The sequence below is a fragment of the Erpetoichthys calabaricus genome, chromosome 16 (genome assembly GCF_900747795.2).
Source record: "Erpetoichthys calabaricus chromosome 16, fErpCal1.3, whole genome shotgun sequence".
In the NCBI taxonomy this organism is placed as follows: Eukaryota; Metazoa; Chordata; class Cladistia; order Polypteriformes; family Polypteridae; genus Erpetoichthys; species Erpetoichthys calabaricus.
In genome coordinates, this window is record NC_041409.2 from 42,888,484 (window position 1) to 42,908,083 (window position 19,600).

General features: G+C 38.1%; 1 protein-coding gene across 1 annotated transcript in view; it reads left to right on the forward strand.

Moving 5' to 3' along the window:
• LOC114666348 (nectin-4-like) overlaps positions 1–19,600 on the forward strand; it is a 95,393-nt gene that overhangs the window by 60,629 nt on the left and 15,164 nt on the right. The window contains exon 11 of the mRNA XM_028821168.2: positions 1,404–1,589. Coding sequence (XP_028677001.1) covers positions 1,404–1,589 — 186 coding nt within the window. The remainder of the gene's footprint in view (positions 1–1,403; positions 1,590–19,600) is intronic.

The following is a 19,600-nucleotide window of genomic DNA, read 5'->3' on the forward strand; positions in this document are numbered from 1 at the left end:
TCAATGCTTAAAGTTTTTGGGATTTGTAGGATTGTATACTGTAACATTGTATCTAGAGGTTTCAGGAGTAAACTGCATTGGTTACTGTGATATGCTGAAGAAAAAGCCAGTAGTCTGCAGCAAACTTTGTAGATTTGAAGTCGGAGTAGAAGTGTTGTTGAACGACTATACCCATCCTGTTTGTCCACTTCACCCAAACGCTTGAAAAGGCTGTCAGTTCACCACTGATCAGGCAGTGAAGGAGGCAGTGCATGTCTGTCTCATTTCTCAGTCAAAATCCTTTTTTCTTTTCTTTCTGAGAGCATACACCAGCTTATCCAGTGCTGGATCGTGTGTTCTTTGGTGCCAGGCACCAAACAGGCTGTTCACTGGATTTTCTTCTGTGCTTTTAAGTAAGTGATGTTTTAAGTACTGATCATCAGCAGCTATCTTTTGGGGTGTATTTTCTGCATTCAACTTGCTCATTTGTTTCAAATTTCATTGATGGCTTGATCATCTCATCTGGAAAATATTCTTTGGTGTACAACTGATTGCTGACTGACATTGTTGATATAACCCCCCCCCCCCCCCCACCCCCAAAAATTTCTGTCAGTAATTGTTGTTGCTGAACCTTATATCAAGGGTCTCTAGCATCCGAGGTTACAATACTATACCAAATTATTTATTAAATTGTAACCAGAAGCACACTGGTTCAACTAATCACTACCTCATTCATTATTTTATTATTTATACATTTGGCTGATGCCTTTTATCCAAGGCAGTTTGCAACATTTTAAGATTAAATTGGTTACATTTGTTTTGCCATTTGGAACACAGGCAGGTGAAGTGACCTGCGCATTGCCAAGCAAGTTGTGCAATTTGAACCCACAACATCTGTTTTTAATGCCAAAGCCTTAACCGCTACGCCACACTTCATCCCTAATTTGAGTTAATCTTGTGGACTGGTAGGGGTGATCAGAAGAAGGTTTGGGAGCCAAACATGGTGTTCTAGGCATCCCATAAGGTATTAATAAGTGTTCAGAAAAGGTATTTCTATTACTTTTTGTTGCATCAATATTTGCTTGTATTTATTTTAATGTTATAGTGATTTCAAAAGCAAACACCCACTTGCTGTCCAAACAACTTGATTTTTCTTGGGTTGCCTAAAACGTCTGCAAATCAATGCGTATGTACAGTATACTATGTGTGTGGGTATATATAGAATAAGTATTTTTTTATTGCTTTATAGTCAAAAATTTATATTGTTTTTCTTCGTGATGCAGAAATTTGTGTTAATCCTTATACCTTACCAGGACTGTTTCTCATTCTGCTTGACTCTTCCTTTGATTATATATATTTTCAGTAGCTCCCATTTTATATCTGCAGTCTCTTCACTATCCACTTTTGATTCTTTCTTTTTACAGGATTGTTGCTTGCACCCTCCCCTTCACCCATATGCAGTTGGAAATGAGCAGAGAAGTAACCGAATGATTGATCAGATCTGTGAACAGGAGAGGCAGCAAGAAATCCTCATGCAAAGCTCCTCTGAGCTTTCCAAATTGAATGAAGAAGGATTTGTAAGAAATAGTCACACTAGAGTCTCTCTTGGGGTCAGTTTTTTTTTGTTTATTATTACTGCTCTTCAAAATATGTTCTGGGACAGTCTAGTTTCTACAGCCTACAGTATATGGGGCCCAGTTCAAGACAAGGCAGTTTTATGTGGTGTGTGTGTGTATGTTTTTTAGGGGATTTTGTTTGTGTTAAGTAATTTCCACACTGTGTGACATATTTAACATGGGTGCTTTCTGTAGTTTTTGCCTATGTATTTCTTTACATGTAATGTATGTAGACATTTGTGTAGTATATATGGGATGATACCAGTGGAGTATACAACACTGAGCACAATCATCGCCTTGTCCATTCTCCACAAGTGGTATGTTTCTTCTGTTCTTCTCATACATCTGCCTTTTATTTGTATGTGTATTTTGTAAGTTGATTTTGGTATGACAGTGTCAGTAATGTATGTAGTTTGTTTTTAATTGTTTATCAGTGTCCTGTCTGGTCTGTTTTGATGGGTAGTTTTCATCTGTCGCAATAGTTCTGTCCCAGTATAGTTTGTATGGTATTTTTAGCACTGTGGTGGGGTGTATTTTTAATGTGGTTTGTATGTGCCTACTAGTTTGTGTTGTAGTGCCAATTGATGTCTAATGTTTACCATCTGGCTGTGTTTGTGTGTGTCAGTAGTTTATAACCTTTGTATTGAATTGTTTCTTGTTCTTTGTGGAAATATCTGCATATACTGTATTTAATGTAGCTTAGCATTTTTAAGAATATATTTTCTGTAGTTCTTTATGTTTGTAACTTGATCTTCCCTTAGCATGTGAGTGAGTTGTTCTATGTTTGCTTTAGGGTGGTGTCGTGAGTAGTAGTGCTTGGTTTTTCTTTGGAGCTGTGGTAAGTCTGTTTGTGACCAGTGAGTAAATCTTAAAGAGTATATGAGTATTGGTATGGTGTATATATTGATGGCTTTAAATGTGTAGCGTGCATGTACTGTAGATGTGTTGAGTATTTGTGAAAAATGTGATGTATGTTTGTTTTTGTGTGACTATATTTAATTTGTGTTGTATATGTTTGCCCTGTTGGAACCAATGTATTTGTATAGTTCATCTGCCATGGTCAATATTTAGTTGCCATTTTCAAGGTTATACCTCCCTTCTGTAAGGATTCCCTTTAAATTTGTTTACATTTGTTCAGTCTAAATTCCACATGTATGTCTTGCAAACATATATTTTGATTATTTCTAGTAATTAGTGTAATCATTTTTGTTCTGATATATTGCCACCCCACCGGCCTGTGCTATGCGCCAGATACTTTACGTGTCTGCCGCTTGTGTATGTGAATTTCACTTTCGCCAAACAACAAATCTTTTAATTCTCGCGGATACACCTTTTCATTGGGACGAAACACTACTTTTCCCTGATGGCAAAACGAATTAGATGATCTACAAGTCTCCGACTTAACGTTTAAATCTGAACAATATATTCAATCTCTTTTCGCTTTTCCCTTATCTCCCCGAGTAATAATTTCCATTTGTTTGCACTAATGCGATCTTTACAGTCATTTTTTGAGACTTTCGAATTTTAGTACTTTCATTATCTCTAACCTACTCTGCCCGTCTTTACGACATTCTACTTTGTCATCTACGCTTTGTCTTTTATTTCTGGCCCTGGGTGTGGTTAAATCTCTTGGTACAAAGTCTCGTCTCTTGGCACAAAGTATCTCTCTGAAAAAGTCATGTCTTGTCCCAGGATTTTTTTATTATAATAGATATCTTTGTCATTATTTATGGAATAGATGTGTAAGGTGAACTGTAGGAGGTTTTTTGACTTTTTTTTTTTTATATTTATTGTTTACTTTGTTTTATAGTTAGTTGAGAGCAAAATACAGTCATAGATGGCTCAGTGAGTCTCCCTGAAAGATGCCTCGTCTGTTTTGTGTATTGATGTAATGTTAATATGTACATAGTGTCCCATTAATGTTTGTAAGTAGTGCATGAATATGGGGTGTAACTTGTATAAGTGCAAGTTGTACTAGCTGTGTGTGTGACACTTTCAAATGCCATCTAGTAGTCAATGAAACCTGTGTGTAGGGTTTTTTTTTTGGCATGTCTGCTTGGAGTATCATAGAGTCAATGCATGTCTTGCCTTCGGCAGCATTTTTGCTCTGTAAGTATGTTTTTTTTTTTCATTGATGTGGGTGAATATATTGTTATGCAGGCAGTATTGTAGAGCTTAGGCAGACAGGTAATAGGTCCGTAGGTTTTGAGAGATGAGCACTTTTTGTATTATGCTGTAGGAAAAAGAAGGAAGGGGGTTTAAACTTGCTCACCCCCAGTAGCTCCAAAGTGCAGGTAAGAAAAGTGATTTTAACCTGGTTAGTTTTCAGTTTTGACTTGCAAGAAATTAAATAATTTAAAGCTCCTACTTTATTTTCCTGTATTTACTCTATAAGAGGGAGTCTCTGGCTGTTAGTGTGCTTTAGTTACCATGATATTAGTCTTTTTACTTGTACATTGTCCGTATACAGGAACATCGCAAAGCTGTCAGAAGAAAGGACTCACTATCATTGATCTATACGCATACTAAATCAACAGGACATACATTTAACTGGGAAAATGTACAAGTAAAATTCAAGGCCAGTACTAAAAGTGCCAGAGAGCTGGCCGAATCCTGGTTATCAAATGAGAACGCCATCAACAGACACTTGGACATAAATCCAGAATATGCAAACTTAAGATGAACATATTCATAATAAACAACATCCTGATCACACTGACTTAAAAACCTCAGACCACCCCCCCAGCCCCAAAATGTAATTTTTTTGCTGTATATTGTCTTTGATTCTTGTAAGTCTAAGTATTATCCTCTGATGAAAACCCCTGGCAGGGGTTGAAAGCTCAGGAATAAAAACTACTTTATGATACGCGAGACAGCTGCAAATATGCAAACTGTATCACAGACCTTCTCTTCCATATATATATATATATATATATTTATATATATATATATATATTTATATATATATATATATATATATTTATTTATATAATATAAATTTTTTTTATATATATATATACAGAACTGTGGGAAAAAATGCTGTAAACAAAGAATGCTTTCAGAAATATATAAATAATGATTGTTTATTGTTATCAATTTACAAAACGCAAAGTGAGCGAACAAAAAAAAAATCTAAATCAAATCAATATTTGGTGTTACTACCTTTTGCCTTCAAACCAGCATCAATTCTTGTAGGTACACTTGCACAAAGTCAGGGATTTTGTAGGATTATAGTCGGGTGTATGATAAACCAGTTATACCAAACAGATGCTAATGATCATCTATGTCGCACGTAGGTTGAAACAGTCATTAACTGAAACAGAAACGGCTGTGTAGGAGGCTTAAAACTGGGTGAGGAACAGCCAAACTCTGCTACCAAGGTGAGGTTGTGGAAGACAGTTTCATGTCATGGCAAGATTGAGCACAGCCACAAGACACAAGGCAGTTATACTGCATCAGCAAGGTCTCTCCCAGACAACGATTTCAAAGCAGACTGGTGTTTCAAGATGTGCTGTTCAAGCTCTTTTGAAGAAGCACAAAGAAACGGGCAACGTTGAGGATCGTAAACGCAGTGGTCAGCCAAGGAAACTTAGTGCAGCAGATGAAAGGCACATCAAGCTTATTATCCTTCGAAATCGGAAGATGTCCAGCAGTGCCATCAGCTCAGAACTGGCAGAAACCAGTGGGACCCAGGTATACCCATCTACTGTCCGGAGAAGTCTAGCCAGAAGTGGTCTTCATGGAAGAGTTGCAGGCAAAAAGCCATACGTCCGACGTGGAAACAAGGCCAAGCGACTCAAGTATGCACGAAAACATAGGAACTGGGGTGCAGAAAAATGGCAGCAGGTGCTCTGGACTGATGAGTCAAAATTTGAAATATTTGGCTATAGCAGAAGGCAGTTTGTTCGTCGAAGGGCTGGAGAGCGGTACAATAATGAGTGTCTGCAGGCAACAGTGAAGCATGGTGGAGGTTCCTTGAACATTTGGAGCTGCATTTCTGCAAATGGAGTTGGAGATTTGATCAGGATTAATGGTGTTCTCAATGCTGAGAAATACAGGCAGATACTTATCCATCATGCAATACCATAAGGGAGGCATATGATTGGCCCCAAATTTATTCTGCAGCAGGACAATGACCCCAAGCATACAGCCAAAGTCATTAAGAACTATCTGCAGCGTGAAGAAGAACAAGAAGTCCTGGAAGTGATGGTATGGCTCCAACAGAGCCCTGATCTCAACATCATTGAGTGTGTCTGGGATTACATGAAGAGACAGAAGGATGTGAGGAAGCCTACATCCACAGAAGATCTGTGGTTAGTTCTCCAAGATGTTTGGAACAACCTACCAGCTTAGTTCCTTCAAAAACTGTGTGCAAGTGTACCTAGATTAATTGATTTGATTTAGATTTATCTTTTGTTCATTCACTGCATTTTGCTGATTGATGAAAATAAATGAGTAACACTTCCATTTTTGAAAGCATTCTTTGTTTACAGCATTTTTTCACATCTGCCTAAAACTTTTGCACAGTACTGTGTGTGTGTGTGTGTGTGTGTGTGTGTGTGTGTGTGTGTGTGTGTGTGCGTGTGTGTGTATATATATATCTATATCTATATATATATATATATATATATATATATATATATATATATATATATATATATATATATATATATATATATAATATTATGTGTGTATGTGTGTGTGTATGTACTGTATATTCAGGGGCTCAAAAGTAATTAGACAAATTAAATAACTGGAAATAAAATGTTCATTTCTAATACTTGGTTGAAAACCCTTTGCTGGCAATGACAGCCTGAAGTCTTGAACTCATGGACATCACCAGATGCTGGGTTTCTTCCTTTTTAATGCTCTGCCAGGCCTTTACTGCAGCGGCTTTCAGTTGCTGTTTGTTTGTGGGCCTTTCTGTCTGAAGTTTAGTCTTCAACAAGTGAAATGCATGCTCAATTGGGTTAAGATCAGGTGACTGACTTGGCCATTCAAGAATTTTCCACTTCTTTGCTTTAATAAACTCCTGGATTGCTTTGGCTGTATGTTTTGGGTCATTGTCCATCTGTATCATGAAACACCGCCCAATCAATTTGACTGCATTTAGCTGGATTTGAGCAGACAGTATGTCTCTGAACACCTCAGAATTCATTTGGCTGCTTCTGTCCTGTGTCACATCATCAATAAACATTAGTGTCCCAGTGCCACTGGCAGCCATGCACGCCCAAGCCATCACACTGCCTCCACCGTGTTTTACAGATGATGTGGTATGCTTTGGATCATGAGCTGTTCCACGCCTTCTCCTTACTTTTTCTTGCCATCATTCTGGTAGAGGTTGATCTTGGTTTCATCTGTCCAAAGAATGTTTTTCCAGAACTGTGCTGGCTTTTTTAGATGTTCTTTAGCAAAGTCCAATCTAGCCTTTCTATTCTTGAGGCTTATGAGTGGCTTGCACCTTGCGGTGCACCCTCTGTATTTACTTTCATGCAGCCTTCTTTTTATGGTAGACTTGGATATCGATACGCCTACTCTCTGGAGAGTGTTGTTCACTTGGTTGGCTGTTGTGAAGGGATTTCTCTTCACCATGGAAATGATTCTGCGATCATCCACCACTGTCGTCTTCCATGGACGTCCAGGTCTTTTTGCGTTGCTGAGTTCACCAGTGCTTGCTTTCTTTCTCAGGGTGTACCAAACTGTAGATTTTGCCACTCGTAATATTGTAGCAATTTCTCGGATGGGTTTTTTCTGTTTTCGCAGCTTAAGGATGGCTTCTTTCTCCTGCACGGAGAGCATCTTTGACCACATGTTGTCTGTTCACAGCAAAATCTTCCACATGCAAGCACCACACCTCAAATCAACTCCAGGCCTTTTATCTGCTTAATTGATAATGACATAATGACGGACTTGCCCACACCTGCCCATGAAATAGCTTTGAGTCAATTGTCCAATAACTTTTGAACCCCTGAAATGAAGGGATTGTGTTAAAAAAAAATGCTTTAGTTGCCTCACATTTTTATGCCATCGTTTTGTTCACCCCACTGAATTAAAGCTGAATGTCTGCACTTCAACTGCATCTGAGTTGTTTCATTTCAAATTCATTGTGGTAATGTACAGAACCAAAATTTGAAAAAAAGTCTCTGTCCAAATATTTATGGACCTAACTGTATGTATGTATATATATATATGTATGTATGTATGTATGTGTATATGTATATATATATATATATATATATATACAGTAATCCCTCGTCCATCGCGGGGGTTGCGTTCCAGAGCCACCCGCGAAATAAGAAAATCCGCGAAGTAGAAACCATATGTTTATATGGTTATTTTTATATTGTCATGCTTGGGTCACAGATTTGCGCAGAAACACAGGAGGTTGTAGAGGGACAGGAACGTTATTCAAACACTGCAAACAAACAACAAACATTTGTCTCTTTTTTTCAAAAGTTTAAACTGTGCTCCATGACAAGACAGAGATGACAGTTCTGTCTCACAATTAAAAGAATGCAAACATATCTTCCTCTTCAAAGGAGTGCGCGTCAGGAGCAGATAATGTCAGAGAGATAGAGAAAAGCAAACAAATCAATAGGGCTGTTTGGCTTTTAAGTATGCGAAGCACCGCGGCACAAAGCTGTTGAAGGCAGCAGCTCACACCCCCTCCGTCAGGAGCAGAGAAAGAGAGAGACAGAGAGGTAGAGAGAGACAGAGAAAAACAAACAATCAAAAATCAATATGTGCCCTTCGAGCTTTTAAGTATGCGAAGCACCGTGCAGCATGTCACTTCACGAAACAGCTGCACAGAAGGTAGCAATGTGAAGATAATCTTTCAGCATTTTTAGACGAGCGTCCGTATCGTCTAGGTGTGCGAACAGCCCCCCTGCTCAATCCCCCTATGTCAGGATCAGAGAAAGTAAGCGCGAGAGAGAGAGAGAGAGAGAGAAAAGTAAGTTGGGTAGCTTCTCAGCCATCTGCCAATAGCGTCCCTTGTATGAAATCAACTGGGCAAACCAACTGAGGAAGCATGTACAAGAAATTAAAAGACCCATTGTCCGCAGAAATCCGCGAACCCATTGGGATTAATAAAGTATCTATCTATCTATCTATCTATCTATCTATCTATCTATCTATCTATCTATCTATCTATCTATCTATCTAACCAGCAAAAAATCTGCGATATATATTTAAATATGCTTACATATAAAATCCGCGATAGAGTGAAGCCGCGAAAGGCGAAGCGCGACACAGTGAGGGATTACTGTATATGTATGTATGTATGTATGTATGTGTGTATATGTATGTGTGTATATATATATATATATATATATATATGTGAAAACGATTATGGAGGAATGGACCAAAAGGATCCAGGACACCGCTTCCAAAAACTGTATTTCTAAACAACATACACTCAACAGAAAATGGGATAAACTCACTGGAAATCAACACATGAACAAACCCCAATCCGGAGTACACAACCTATCCAAAAGACGGCTGTCCACCACAGAACACAATATTCTCTCCAGAGGATTAAAATTCAGTTACAAAGACGCATCTGACATGAACTTCCTCGGTTCCTTGGAACACATCTTAGTAACCGAAAAAAAAATACCGACAGAACATGCACAAGAAATAAGATGCAATGTCGCCAGCCAGCTACACACAGGACAACCGACCACACATATTCTGGCAAGTGAACAGAAAGCTCTAAGATCGTTACGGAATGACAACAGCATCATTATTACACCAGCCGACAAAGGAGGTGCAACTGTCATCCTAGACAAAGAACAATACACCACAGCTATGGAAGAAATGCTTTCCAACGCTAACACTTATCAACAGCTGAATAATGACCCAACAAAAACTACACAGAATAAAATAAACTATACTCTGACTAAACTCTGAAATTGTAACCGCCTGGATGCACAGGACTTTCACAAAATGAAATCCAACGATGCTAACTGCCCTGAATTTTATGGACTCCCAAAAATACATAAAACACCACTGAAATACAGACCAGTTGTTAGCCTAATAGGCGGACCATCATACAACTTATCAAAAAGACTTTTCCAAAACTCAAACATTTAACTTACGACTCGGATTATTCTGTTAACAGCGCGGAGTCGGCATTACAGCGCTTGAAAGACGTATCCATCGCCGAGGACGAGATCATGGTCTCGTTTGATGTTGTATCGCTATATACCATGATTCCGATTCATCTGGCCACAGAAACACTATTAATGAGACTGGATAGCGACCCCACCATAGAGACAAGAACCAAACTGTCCATCAAAGACATAATGCACCTAATATCACTTTCCCAAAAAACTCACTTTCATTTCAACGGCAAGTATTACACTCAGAAAGAAGGCATGCCAATGGGATCGCCGTTATCAGGACTCCTAGCGGAACTGGTAATGCAGCGATTTGAAAACATGGCTTTATCCCAGATCACACCCAAAATTTGGATACGCTATGTAGACGACACATTCGTCATACTAAAACAGGACCAGCTGAACGAGTTCTACAATCATATCAACACAATATTCCCCGCAATCCAGTTCACAATGGAAAAAGAAATGAACCGACACATCAGCTTCCTGGACATCTACATCAAAAGAAATAATGACGCCACCCTGACCACAAGTGTTTACCGCAAAGAATGCTACGCAGACAAGATTTTACACTTCACCAGCAACCACCCGGTATCTCATAAACGGAGCTGTGTGAAAACCCTATTCAGACGAGTCCACACTCATTGTAATACTAAGGAAACAAAAATTAATGAGAGACGCTATCTCTTCCACCTTTTCACCTCAAATGGATACTCAAAAACATTCATTAATCCTAGCTTACACAGGAGACGCCAAATAAATCAGCAAACAATTGACTTAAATCAGAACCCCCACCCCACCTGGCACTCACTCCCTTATCACCACAAGGTGTCAGAAGGTACAGCGCGCATCTTGACCAAGTGGGGCGTCAGAATAGCACACAAACCCACAAACAATTTGCGCACAGTCCTCTTTAATGCCAAAAACAAGAAATCGACAGCAGAAACACGAAACGCAGTTTATAGTATCCCATGCAATTCTTGCTCAGTGGTATACATAGGACAAACTTCAAAAAGAATCTCAACACGTGTACAGGAACATCGCAACGCCGTCAGAAGAAAGGACGCACTATCATTGATCTATGCACATACTAAAACAGGACACACATTCAACTGAGACAATATAAAAGTAAAATTTAAGGCCAGTACTAAAAGTGCCAGAGAATTGGCCGAATCTTGGCTATCAAATGAAAACGCCATCAACAGACACTTGGACATAAATCCAGCATATGCTAACTTAAGAAGAACATGTACATAATAAATAAACTATACAAACCCCCCCCCCCCCCCACTTGATCATACTGACTTAGTCACCTCAAACACTTAATGTGTTGCTATATATTGCCTTTGATTCTTGTAAGTCTAAGCATTATCCTTTGATGAAGACCCCTACTTTGATACGTGATTCATTTTTTCTCCCTTTGTGGATCTCCAGCTGCAAATATATATATATATATATATATATATATCTATATATCTATATATATCTATATATATATATCTATACTAATAAAAGGCAAAGCCCTCACTGACTGACTGACTGACTCACTCACTCATCACTAATTCTTCAACTTCCCGTGTAGGTAGAAGGCTGAAATTTGGAAGGCTCATTCCTTACAGTTTACTTACAAAAGTTAGGCAGGTTTCATTTCGAAATTCTGCGCGTAATGGTCATAACTGGAACCTGTTTTTTGTCCATATACTCTAATGGAGGAGGCGGAGTCAAGTATCGCGTCATCACGCCTCCTACGTAATCACGTGAACTAAAAACAAGGAAGAGATTTACAGCACGAGTCAAACGCGGGAACCAATGTAAATGACGTTAATTTTTGAGTGTCTTTTAATACTGTGTAAGCATACATATTAACACATGTGCAATTAAACGTGTGCATTTACGGGGTGATTTCTCAGGCTTAAAAGCTCGCCTTTTATTAAAAAGGTAAATGCTAACTGTTTTCATTCTGAAGGGCACAAACCACGTTGGATTTTATAATGATAGTTGATTAGTAAGGTCTATTAAGGGATACTTACAGAATGATTAGTAATGCCTGTGAATGCCGATGCAAGTAGGAGAATGGGCGTGAACTAAAGAACGAGTAGTAACTTGTACAGTAAATGTCTCTAAAGTCTGTCTATTAAAAAGTTATTATATCTTTCAATCCTGTGTATTGAATAAACTACGAACCTAACAAGATCACTACATGGTGTCAGAAGTGGCGGATTGGAAGAGGAATGTGAAGAAGAGGTTCAGCTTTTGAACGAGTCTCGTGTCTGTGAGTAACCCGAAAACGTGGTCAGAAAGCGCTAAGACGTTCTAGCAAAACAGAAAACAAAATATGGAAGGATTACAGCCCCCACCAAATCTCCAGTTAAAGGGAAATGTAGCTGAAAATTGGAAAAGATTTAAACAGAGATTCGAGTTGTATCTTGCTGCGATTGAAGCAGATAGGAAAAGTGAAAAAATGAAAGCGTCTGTGCTTGTACATGTAATTGGCGAACAGGCGCTGGAGGTGTATAACAATTTTCAGTTTGAAGAAGATGGAGACAATATGAAATTGAACAAAATAGTTGAAAAATTCGAAACGTATTGCAACCCAAAGCGCAATGTGACGTTTGAGCGGCACAAGTTTTTTTACGTTTCCAGAAAAGCGGAGAAACAATAGACCAGTATGTGACGGAATTGCGTAATAGGAGCTGTTCTAAGAAGAAACCGTCGAGACATCAAAGGACCAATAACCTCTAATCAGAACACTAACACCAGCGAAACAAATATTAACGAGAAAACAAGTATAAATCAGGAAAGAACATCTCAACTGCAAACACAATTAACCAGAATATCAAAATGTCAAGTAAAACCACCAGAACGACTCATTGAGACATGTTGAGGATTAAAGGAACATTTTCAATTAAGAAATGCTGAATTCCTTTAACAGTTGTGCTTTTTATACATAGTTTGAATGCTGGATGTATGCCTGAAATGTTCTGGATAGTTCAGTTGTTTGAAGTGATAAAGAATTAAACGTGTGCATTTACGGAGTGATTTTCTCAGGCTTAAATGCTCGCTTTTTATTAAAAAGGTAAATGCAAACTGTTTTCATTCTGAAGGGCACAAACCACGTTAGATTTCAGCCGTTAAACGCGCAAAAATGTCGGTACACCAGATAAATAAGCGCAACATATTATCAGTTGTATTGTATGCTTACAATACATATACAAATGTGTTAATCGTTAACTAATAGTATCAGATGGTGTTTTTCGACTCGCGCCTTGATTTAAACGATTGCATGTCTTGGTGGGTTTGCATAGCTTATTGTCAATATCTTTACACCTGTTTTTAAGACTTATTGACTGAAACGGGCTTTCATGAAAAAACTTAGGGCTTTGCTACAGGATACACCCTCCACAAGTTAAGGAAGTAAAAATAAAAGGTATATATTTCTGTTTTATTTAAACCTTTTAAGTTCGTATGCATAGCCCCATTTGGCTGTTTTTGTTTTGTTTTTTTTTTTTTTTCTTCAGTAATATTTATTCTCCTTAAAGAAAAACAACATATGCATTTTACTTTTTTTGTATCTCTTTAGTAATATTTTAGTGTAAAAGGATAACCAGTATTTAAACCTTTTATGTTACTTTATAAATTTATTTTACACAATGTTGAAAAATTAATAAGAAAGCTACATATTTTGGCAGCTGCTGCTTTAATTTTCAATAAAATGAAAAAAGCTCTCCAAGAGAAAACCTCAATGAAGAAGAAACAGTTTGCACTATCTAAAAAGGAGAAACCCTCATTTATAAAGATTTGCTGCAGATGACTTAACTGAAAATAAATGAATAGTTCCTATGTGTATAATACATATTTATCTATTTGACTTATGCCTTTATTCCAGCAACTTGCAACATCTGAGGTACAATTTGTTACATTACTTTTTGTTTTTTGCAGCACAGGCAGGTGAAGTGACTTCCTCAGGGTCACACAGTGGTGTCAGTACCAGGATTTGAACTGACAAGCTCCGGGTTTGCTGAAATATTACTGAAGAATGAAAAAAAACGAAAACGGCAAATGGGGCTATGCATACAAATGTCCATCCATCCATTATCCAACCCGCTATATCCTAAATACAGGAGCCAATCCCTGCCAACACAGGGCACAAGGCAGGAAACAAACCCCAGGCAAGGTGCCAGCCCATCGCAGGGCACACACACCCACACACACCAGGGACAATTTAGAATCGCCAATGCACCTAATCTGCATGTCTTTGGACTGTGGGAGGAAACCGGAGTACCCGGAGGAAACCCAGACAGACACAGGGAGAACATTCAAACTCCACGCAGGGAAGCGAACCCGGGTCTCCTAACTGGCACCTTTCACTGCGCCACCATGCCGCCCGCATACAAACTTAAAAGGTTTAAATAAAACAGAAATATATACCTTTATTTTTACTTCCTTAACTTGTGGAGGGTGTATCCTGTAGCAAAGCCCTAAGTTTTTTCATGAAAGCCCCTTTCAGTCAATAACCCTTAAAAACAGGTGTAAAGCTAAACTTGCAGCACCGCTATTCAATTACACTTGCCTAACGCCTCTTCTAAGGGGACATACTGTGGGATCTGGGCATCCGTCAAAGCACCAATCACAGGCCCGATTAGAAAGCGGGAAGCTGTGATTTGTCGTCTCCCTCCCATGTAACAATCACAGCCCGTGTTACAACGCACTATGTATGTATGTATATATGTATATATGTGTATGTGTGTATATGTATGTGTATATATATATGTTGATATGTGTATATATATGTATGTATGTATGTATGTATGTATGTATGTATGTGTGTATATATATGTATGTATAAGTGTATGTATATATGTGTATGTATATATATGTATATGTGTATGTATGTTTACATAACCTCTTTAACACACTAATTCTCCGCTGAGAAGCGCGGGTATTTTGCTAGTATATACTAATAAAAGGCAAAGCCCTCACTGACTGACTCACTCATCACTAATTCTCCAACTTCCCGTGTAGGTAGAAGGCTGAAATTTGGCAGGCTCATTCCTTACAGCTTACTTACAAAAGTTAGGCAGGTTTCATTTCAAAATTCTACGCGTAATGGTCATAACTGGAACCTGTTTTTTGTCCATATACTCTAATGGAGGAGGCGGAGTCACGTATCGCGTCATCACGTATTACGCCTCCTACGTAATCACGTGAACTGAAAACAAGGAAGAGATTTACAGTTTTAATGCGGGAACGAAGGTAAATGACGTTAATTGTTGAGTGTCTTTTAATACTGTGTAAGCATACATATTAACACATGTGCAATTAAACGTGTGCATTTACGGGGTGATTTCTCAGGCTTAAAAGCTCGCCTTTTATTAAAAAGGTTAATGCAAACTCTTTTCATTCTGAAGGGCACAAACCACGTTAGATTTCAGCCGTTAAATGCACAAAAATGTCGGTGCACCAGATAAATAAGCGCAACATATTATCAGTTATATTGTATGCTTACAATACATATAGAAATGTGTTAATCGTTAACTAATATTATGGGATTGTGTTTTTCGACTCGCGCCTTGATTTAAACGATTGCATGTCTTGGTGGGTTTGCGTAGCTTATTGTCAATATCTTTACACCTCTTTTGAAGACTTAATTTAAAAAGGTTTTCTTTGGTTCTTAATTAAAATTTAAAAGCAATACTTAACCGCTGCGAAGCCCCTCTAGTGCTGACGTCCGAGGTTCGATTACCGTAAGCGAGTGCAGTGAGTGTGTACTCCTGATGAGCCAAGAATAAGGGGGAAAGACGTGTCGCGTACTCTTTGCATTATTTGACAGTAAACTATTTTCATCCATTCTATGATCTGCTTCTCACAACTGAAGGCACCGTGGCTGATGTTACCTGACTTGCTGGCAAACCATAAGCGTTACCTGGTAGGTAACCACCCACTCACTTCACTCCCTTACGGGAATCGAACCTCGGACGTCAGCGCTAGAGGCGAAGCCCCTAAAATTGCGCCACGGCGTGTGGTTCGTTTATTTGACAGCATGTAGATCGGGGTAATTACATTCACGGCATTCGTAGTCTGATTCACAATCTGATTGTATGGGTGGTTACCTACCAGGTAACGCTTATGGTTAGCCAGCAAGTCAGCTCGAAGTGATCACTCGAGTAAAGGCAGCTTCACAAAAAAACAGATCCTTAACAAATTGTTATTAGTATATTTTCTCTCAATTTAAAAAGGTTTTCTTTTCTTTTTAATAAAAATTTAAAAGCAGTACTTCGCCAGTGCGAAGCGCGGGGATTTGAGCGACTGACGCATACAGACATATTCATGAGTGCAGGTACTTCGGAAAGAAAGCACCGTGTAAACCTAAAGTTTAAATTAAGTTCATAGACCTACAAAAGGTTGCATTGATTTCAGGCAAGATTGCTTTTCTCCTGTACAACTATACGTTGTATTCTCAAGAGTGTGCTTGCACAGCTTGGTCATATTACAACTGGAGTGCTGAACTGACAACGTGCTATACAAACGAAACTATAACAATCGTAAAAAAAGAAAAAAAAAAAAGAAGCGAAGAACCCTTGCATTTAATAAAAAGGCTCCTTCCTTGGCGTTCGTTTATAAAACAGCGGAAAAGCTGTGTTAAGGCTGCTTCACAAAAAAAGTGATCCTTAATATAGATATAGATATAGATATATATGTATATATATATATATATATATATATATATATATATATATATATATATGTATATGTGTATATGTATATATGTATGTATATATATATGTATATATATATATGTATATATATGTATATATATGTGTATATATATATATATATATATATATATATATATATATATATATATATATATATAATATGTAAGCTTAAAAGTACTGCCTTACTTCTCTTTAAGAAAGGAAGATGTAATGATACTTGATTTAAACGATTCCATGTCTTGGTGGGTTTGCGTAGCTTATTGTCAATATCTTTACAACTGTTTTTAAGACTTATTGAGTGAAACGGGCTTTCACGAAAAAAGTTAGGGCTTTGCTACAGGATACACCCTCCACAAATTAAAGAAGTAAAAATAAAGGTGTATATTTCTGTTTTATTTAAACCTTTTAAGTTCGTATGCATAGCCCCATTTGGCTGTTTTAGTTTTTTTTTCTTTCTTCAGTAATATTTAATCTCCTTAAAGAAAAACAACATATGCATTTTACTTTTTTTGTATCTCTTTAGTAATATTTTACTGTAAAAGGTTAACCAGTATTTAAACCTTTTATGTTACTTTATAAAGTTATTTTACACAATGTTGAAAAATTAATAAGCTACATATTTTGGCAGCTGCTGCTTTAATTTTCAATGAAATGAAAAAGGCTCTCCAAGAGAAAACCTCAATGAAGAAGAAACAGTTTGCACTATCTAAAAAGGAGAAACCCTCATTTATAAAGGTTTGCTGCAGATGACTTAACTGAAAATAAATGAATAGTTCCTATGTGTATAATACATATTTATCTATTTTACTTATGCCTTTATTTCAGCAACTTGCAACATCTCAGGTACAATTTGTTACATTACTTTTGCTTTTTGCAGCACAGGCAGGTGAAGCGACTTCCTCAGGGTCACACAGTGGTGTCAGTACCAGGATTTGAACTGACAAGCTCCGGGTTTGCTGAAATATTACTGAAGAAAGAAAAAAAACAAAAACAGGCAAATGGGGCAATGCATACAAATGTCCATTCATCCATTATCCAACCCGCTATATCCTAAATACAGGAGCCAATCCCTGCCAACACAGGGCACAAGGCAGGAAACAAACCCCGGGCAAGGTTCCAGCCCACCACAGGGTTGCACACACCCACACACCACGGACAATTTAGAATCGCCAATGCACCTAACCTGCATGTCTTTGGACTGTGGGAGGAAACCGGAGTACCTGGAAGAAACCCAGACAGACACAGGGAGAACATTCAAACTCCACGCAGGGAAGCGAACCCGGGTCTCCTAACTGGCACCTTTCACTGCGCCACCATGCCGCCCGCATACAAACTTAAAAGGTTTAAATAAAACAGAAATATATACCTTTATTTTTACTTCCTTAACTTGTGGAGGGTGTATCCTGTAGCAAAGCCCTAAGTTTTTTCATGAAAGCCCCTTTCAGTCAATAAGCCTTAAAAACAGGTGTAAAGCTAAACTTGCAGCACCGCTATTCAATTACACTTGCCTAACACCACTCCTAAAGGGAGATACTGTGGGATCTGGGCATCAGTCAAAGCACCAATCACAGGCCCAATTAGAAAGTGGGAAGCTGTGATTTGTCGTCTTCCTCCCATGTAACAATCACAGCCCATGTTACAACGCACTGTGTATGTATGTATGTATATATGTATATATGAAGAGGATGGATGGATGTATGTGTGTGTTTATGTATGTGTGTATATGTATGTGTATATATATGTTGATATGTGTGTATGTGTATATATATATATATATATAATAATGTGTGTGTATATGTGGATGTGTATATGTATATACTGTATATATGTATATATATGTTTACATAACCTCTTTAACACACTACTTTTCCGCTGCGAAGCGCGGGTATTTTGCTATATATATATATATATATATATATATATATATATATATATATGTATGTGTATATGTATATATATGTGTATATATATGTTTACATAACCTCTTTAACACACTAATTCTCCGCTGCGAAGCACGGGTATTTTGCTAGTATATATATATATATATATATATATATATATATATATATATATACGTACGTACGTACGTATGTATGTATGTATGTATATAAAATACACACACATATACACATATATATATTCGGCTGTCGATTTCTTGTTTTTAGCATTAAACAGGACCATGCGCAGATTGTTCGTGGGTTTATGTGCTATTCTGATGCCCCACTTGGTCAGGGTGCGTGCCGTGCCTTCTGACACATTATGGTGATACGGGAGTGAATGCCAGGTGGGGTGGGGGTTCTGATTTAAGTCGATTGTATGCTGATTCCTTTGGCGTCTGCTGTGTAGACTCCGATTAATGACGGATACTCAAAAACATTCATTAATCGGAGTCTACACAGCAGACGCCAAAGGAATCAGCATACAATCGACTTAAAAACACGAAACGCAGTTTATAGTATTCCATGCAATTCTTGCTCAGCTGTATACATAGGACAAATGTCAAAAAGAATCTCAACACGTGTACAGGAACATCGCAACGCCGTCAGAAGAAAGGACGCACTATCTTTGATATATGCACATACTAAATCGACAGGACACACATTCAACTGGGACAATGTAAAAGTATAATTTAAGGCCAGTACAAAGAGTGCCACAGAGTTGGCCGAGTCTTGGCTATCAGATGAAAACGCCATCAAGAGACACTTGGACATAAATCCAGCATATGCCAACTTAAGAAGGACATGTACACAATAATTAAACTATTCAACCCTCCCCCCCCCTTGATCATACTGACTTAGTGACTTAGTCACCGAAACTCACCCCCCCATCCCCCCCAGCACACCCCCCCCCACTGAATGTGTTGCTATATATTGCCTTTGATTCTTGTAAGTCTAAGCATTATCCTCTGATGAAGACCCCTGATAGACAACAGCTTTATGCCGCGGTGCTTCGCATACGTAAAAGCCAAACAGCCCTATTGATTTGTTTGCTAGAGATTGTTTTCTCTATCTATGTGACATTCTGTGCTCCTGAAACGCACTCCTTTGAAGAGGAAGATATGTTTGCATTCTTTTAATTGCGAGACAGAACTGTCATCTCTGTCTTGTCATGGAGCACAGTTTAAACTTTTGAAAAAGAGACAAATGTTTGTTTGCAGTGTTTGAATAAC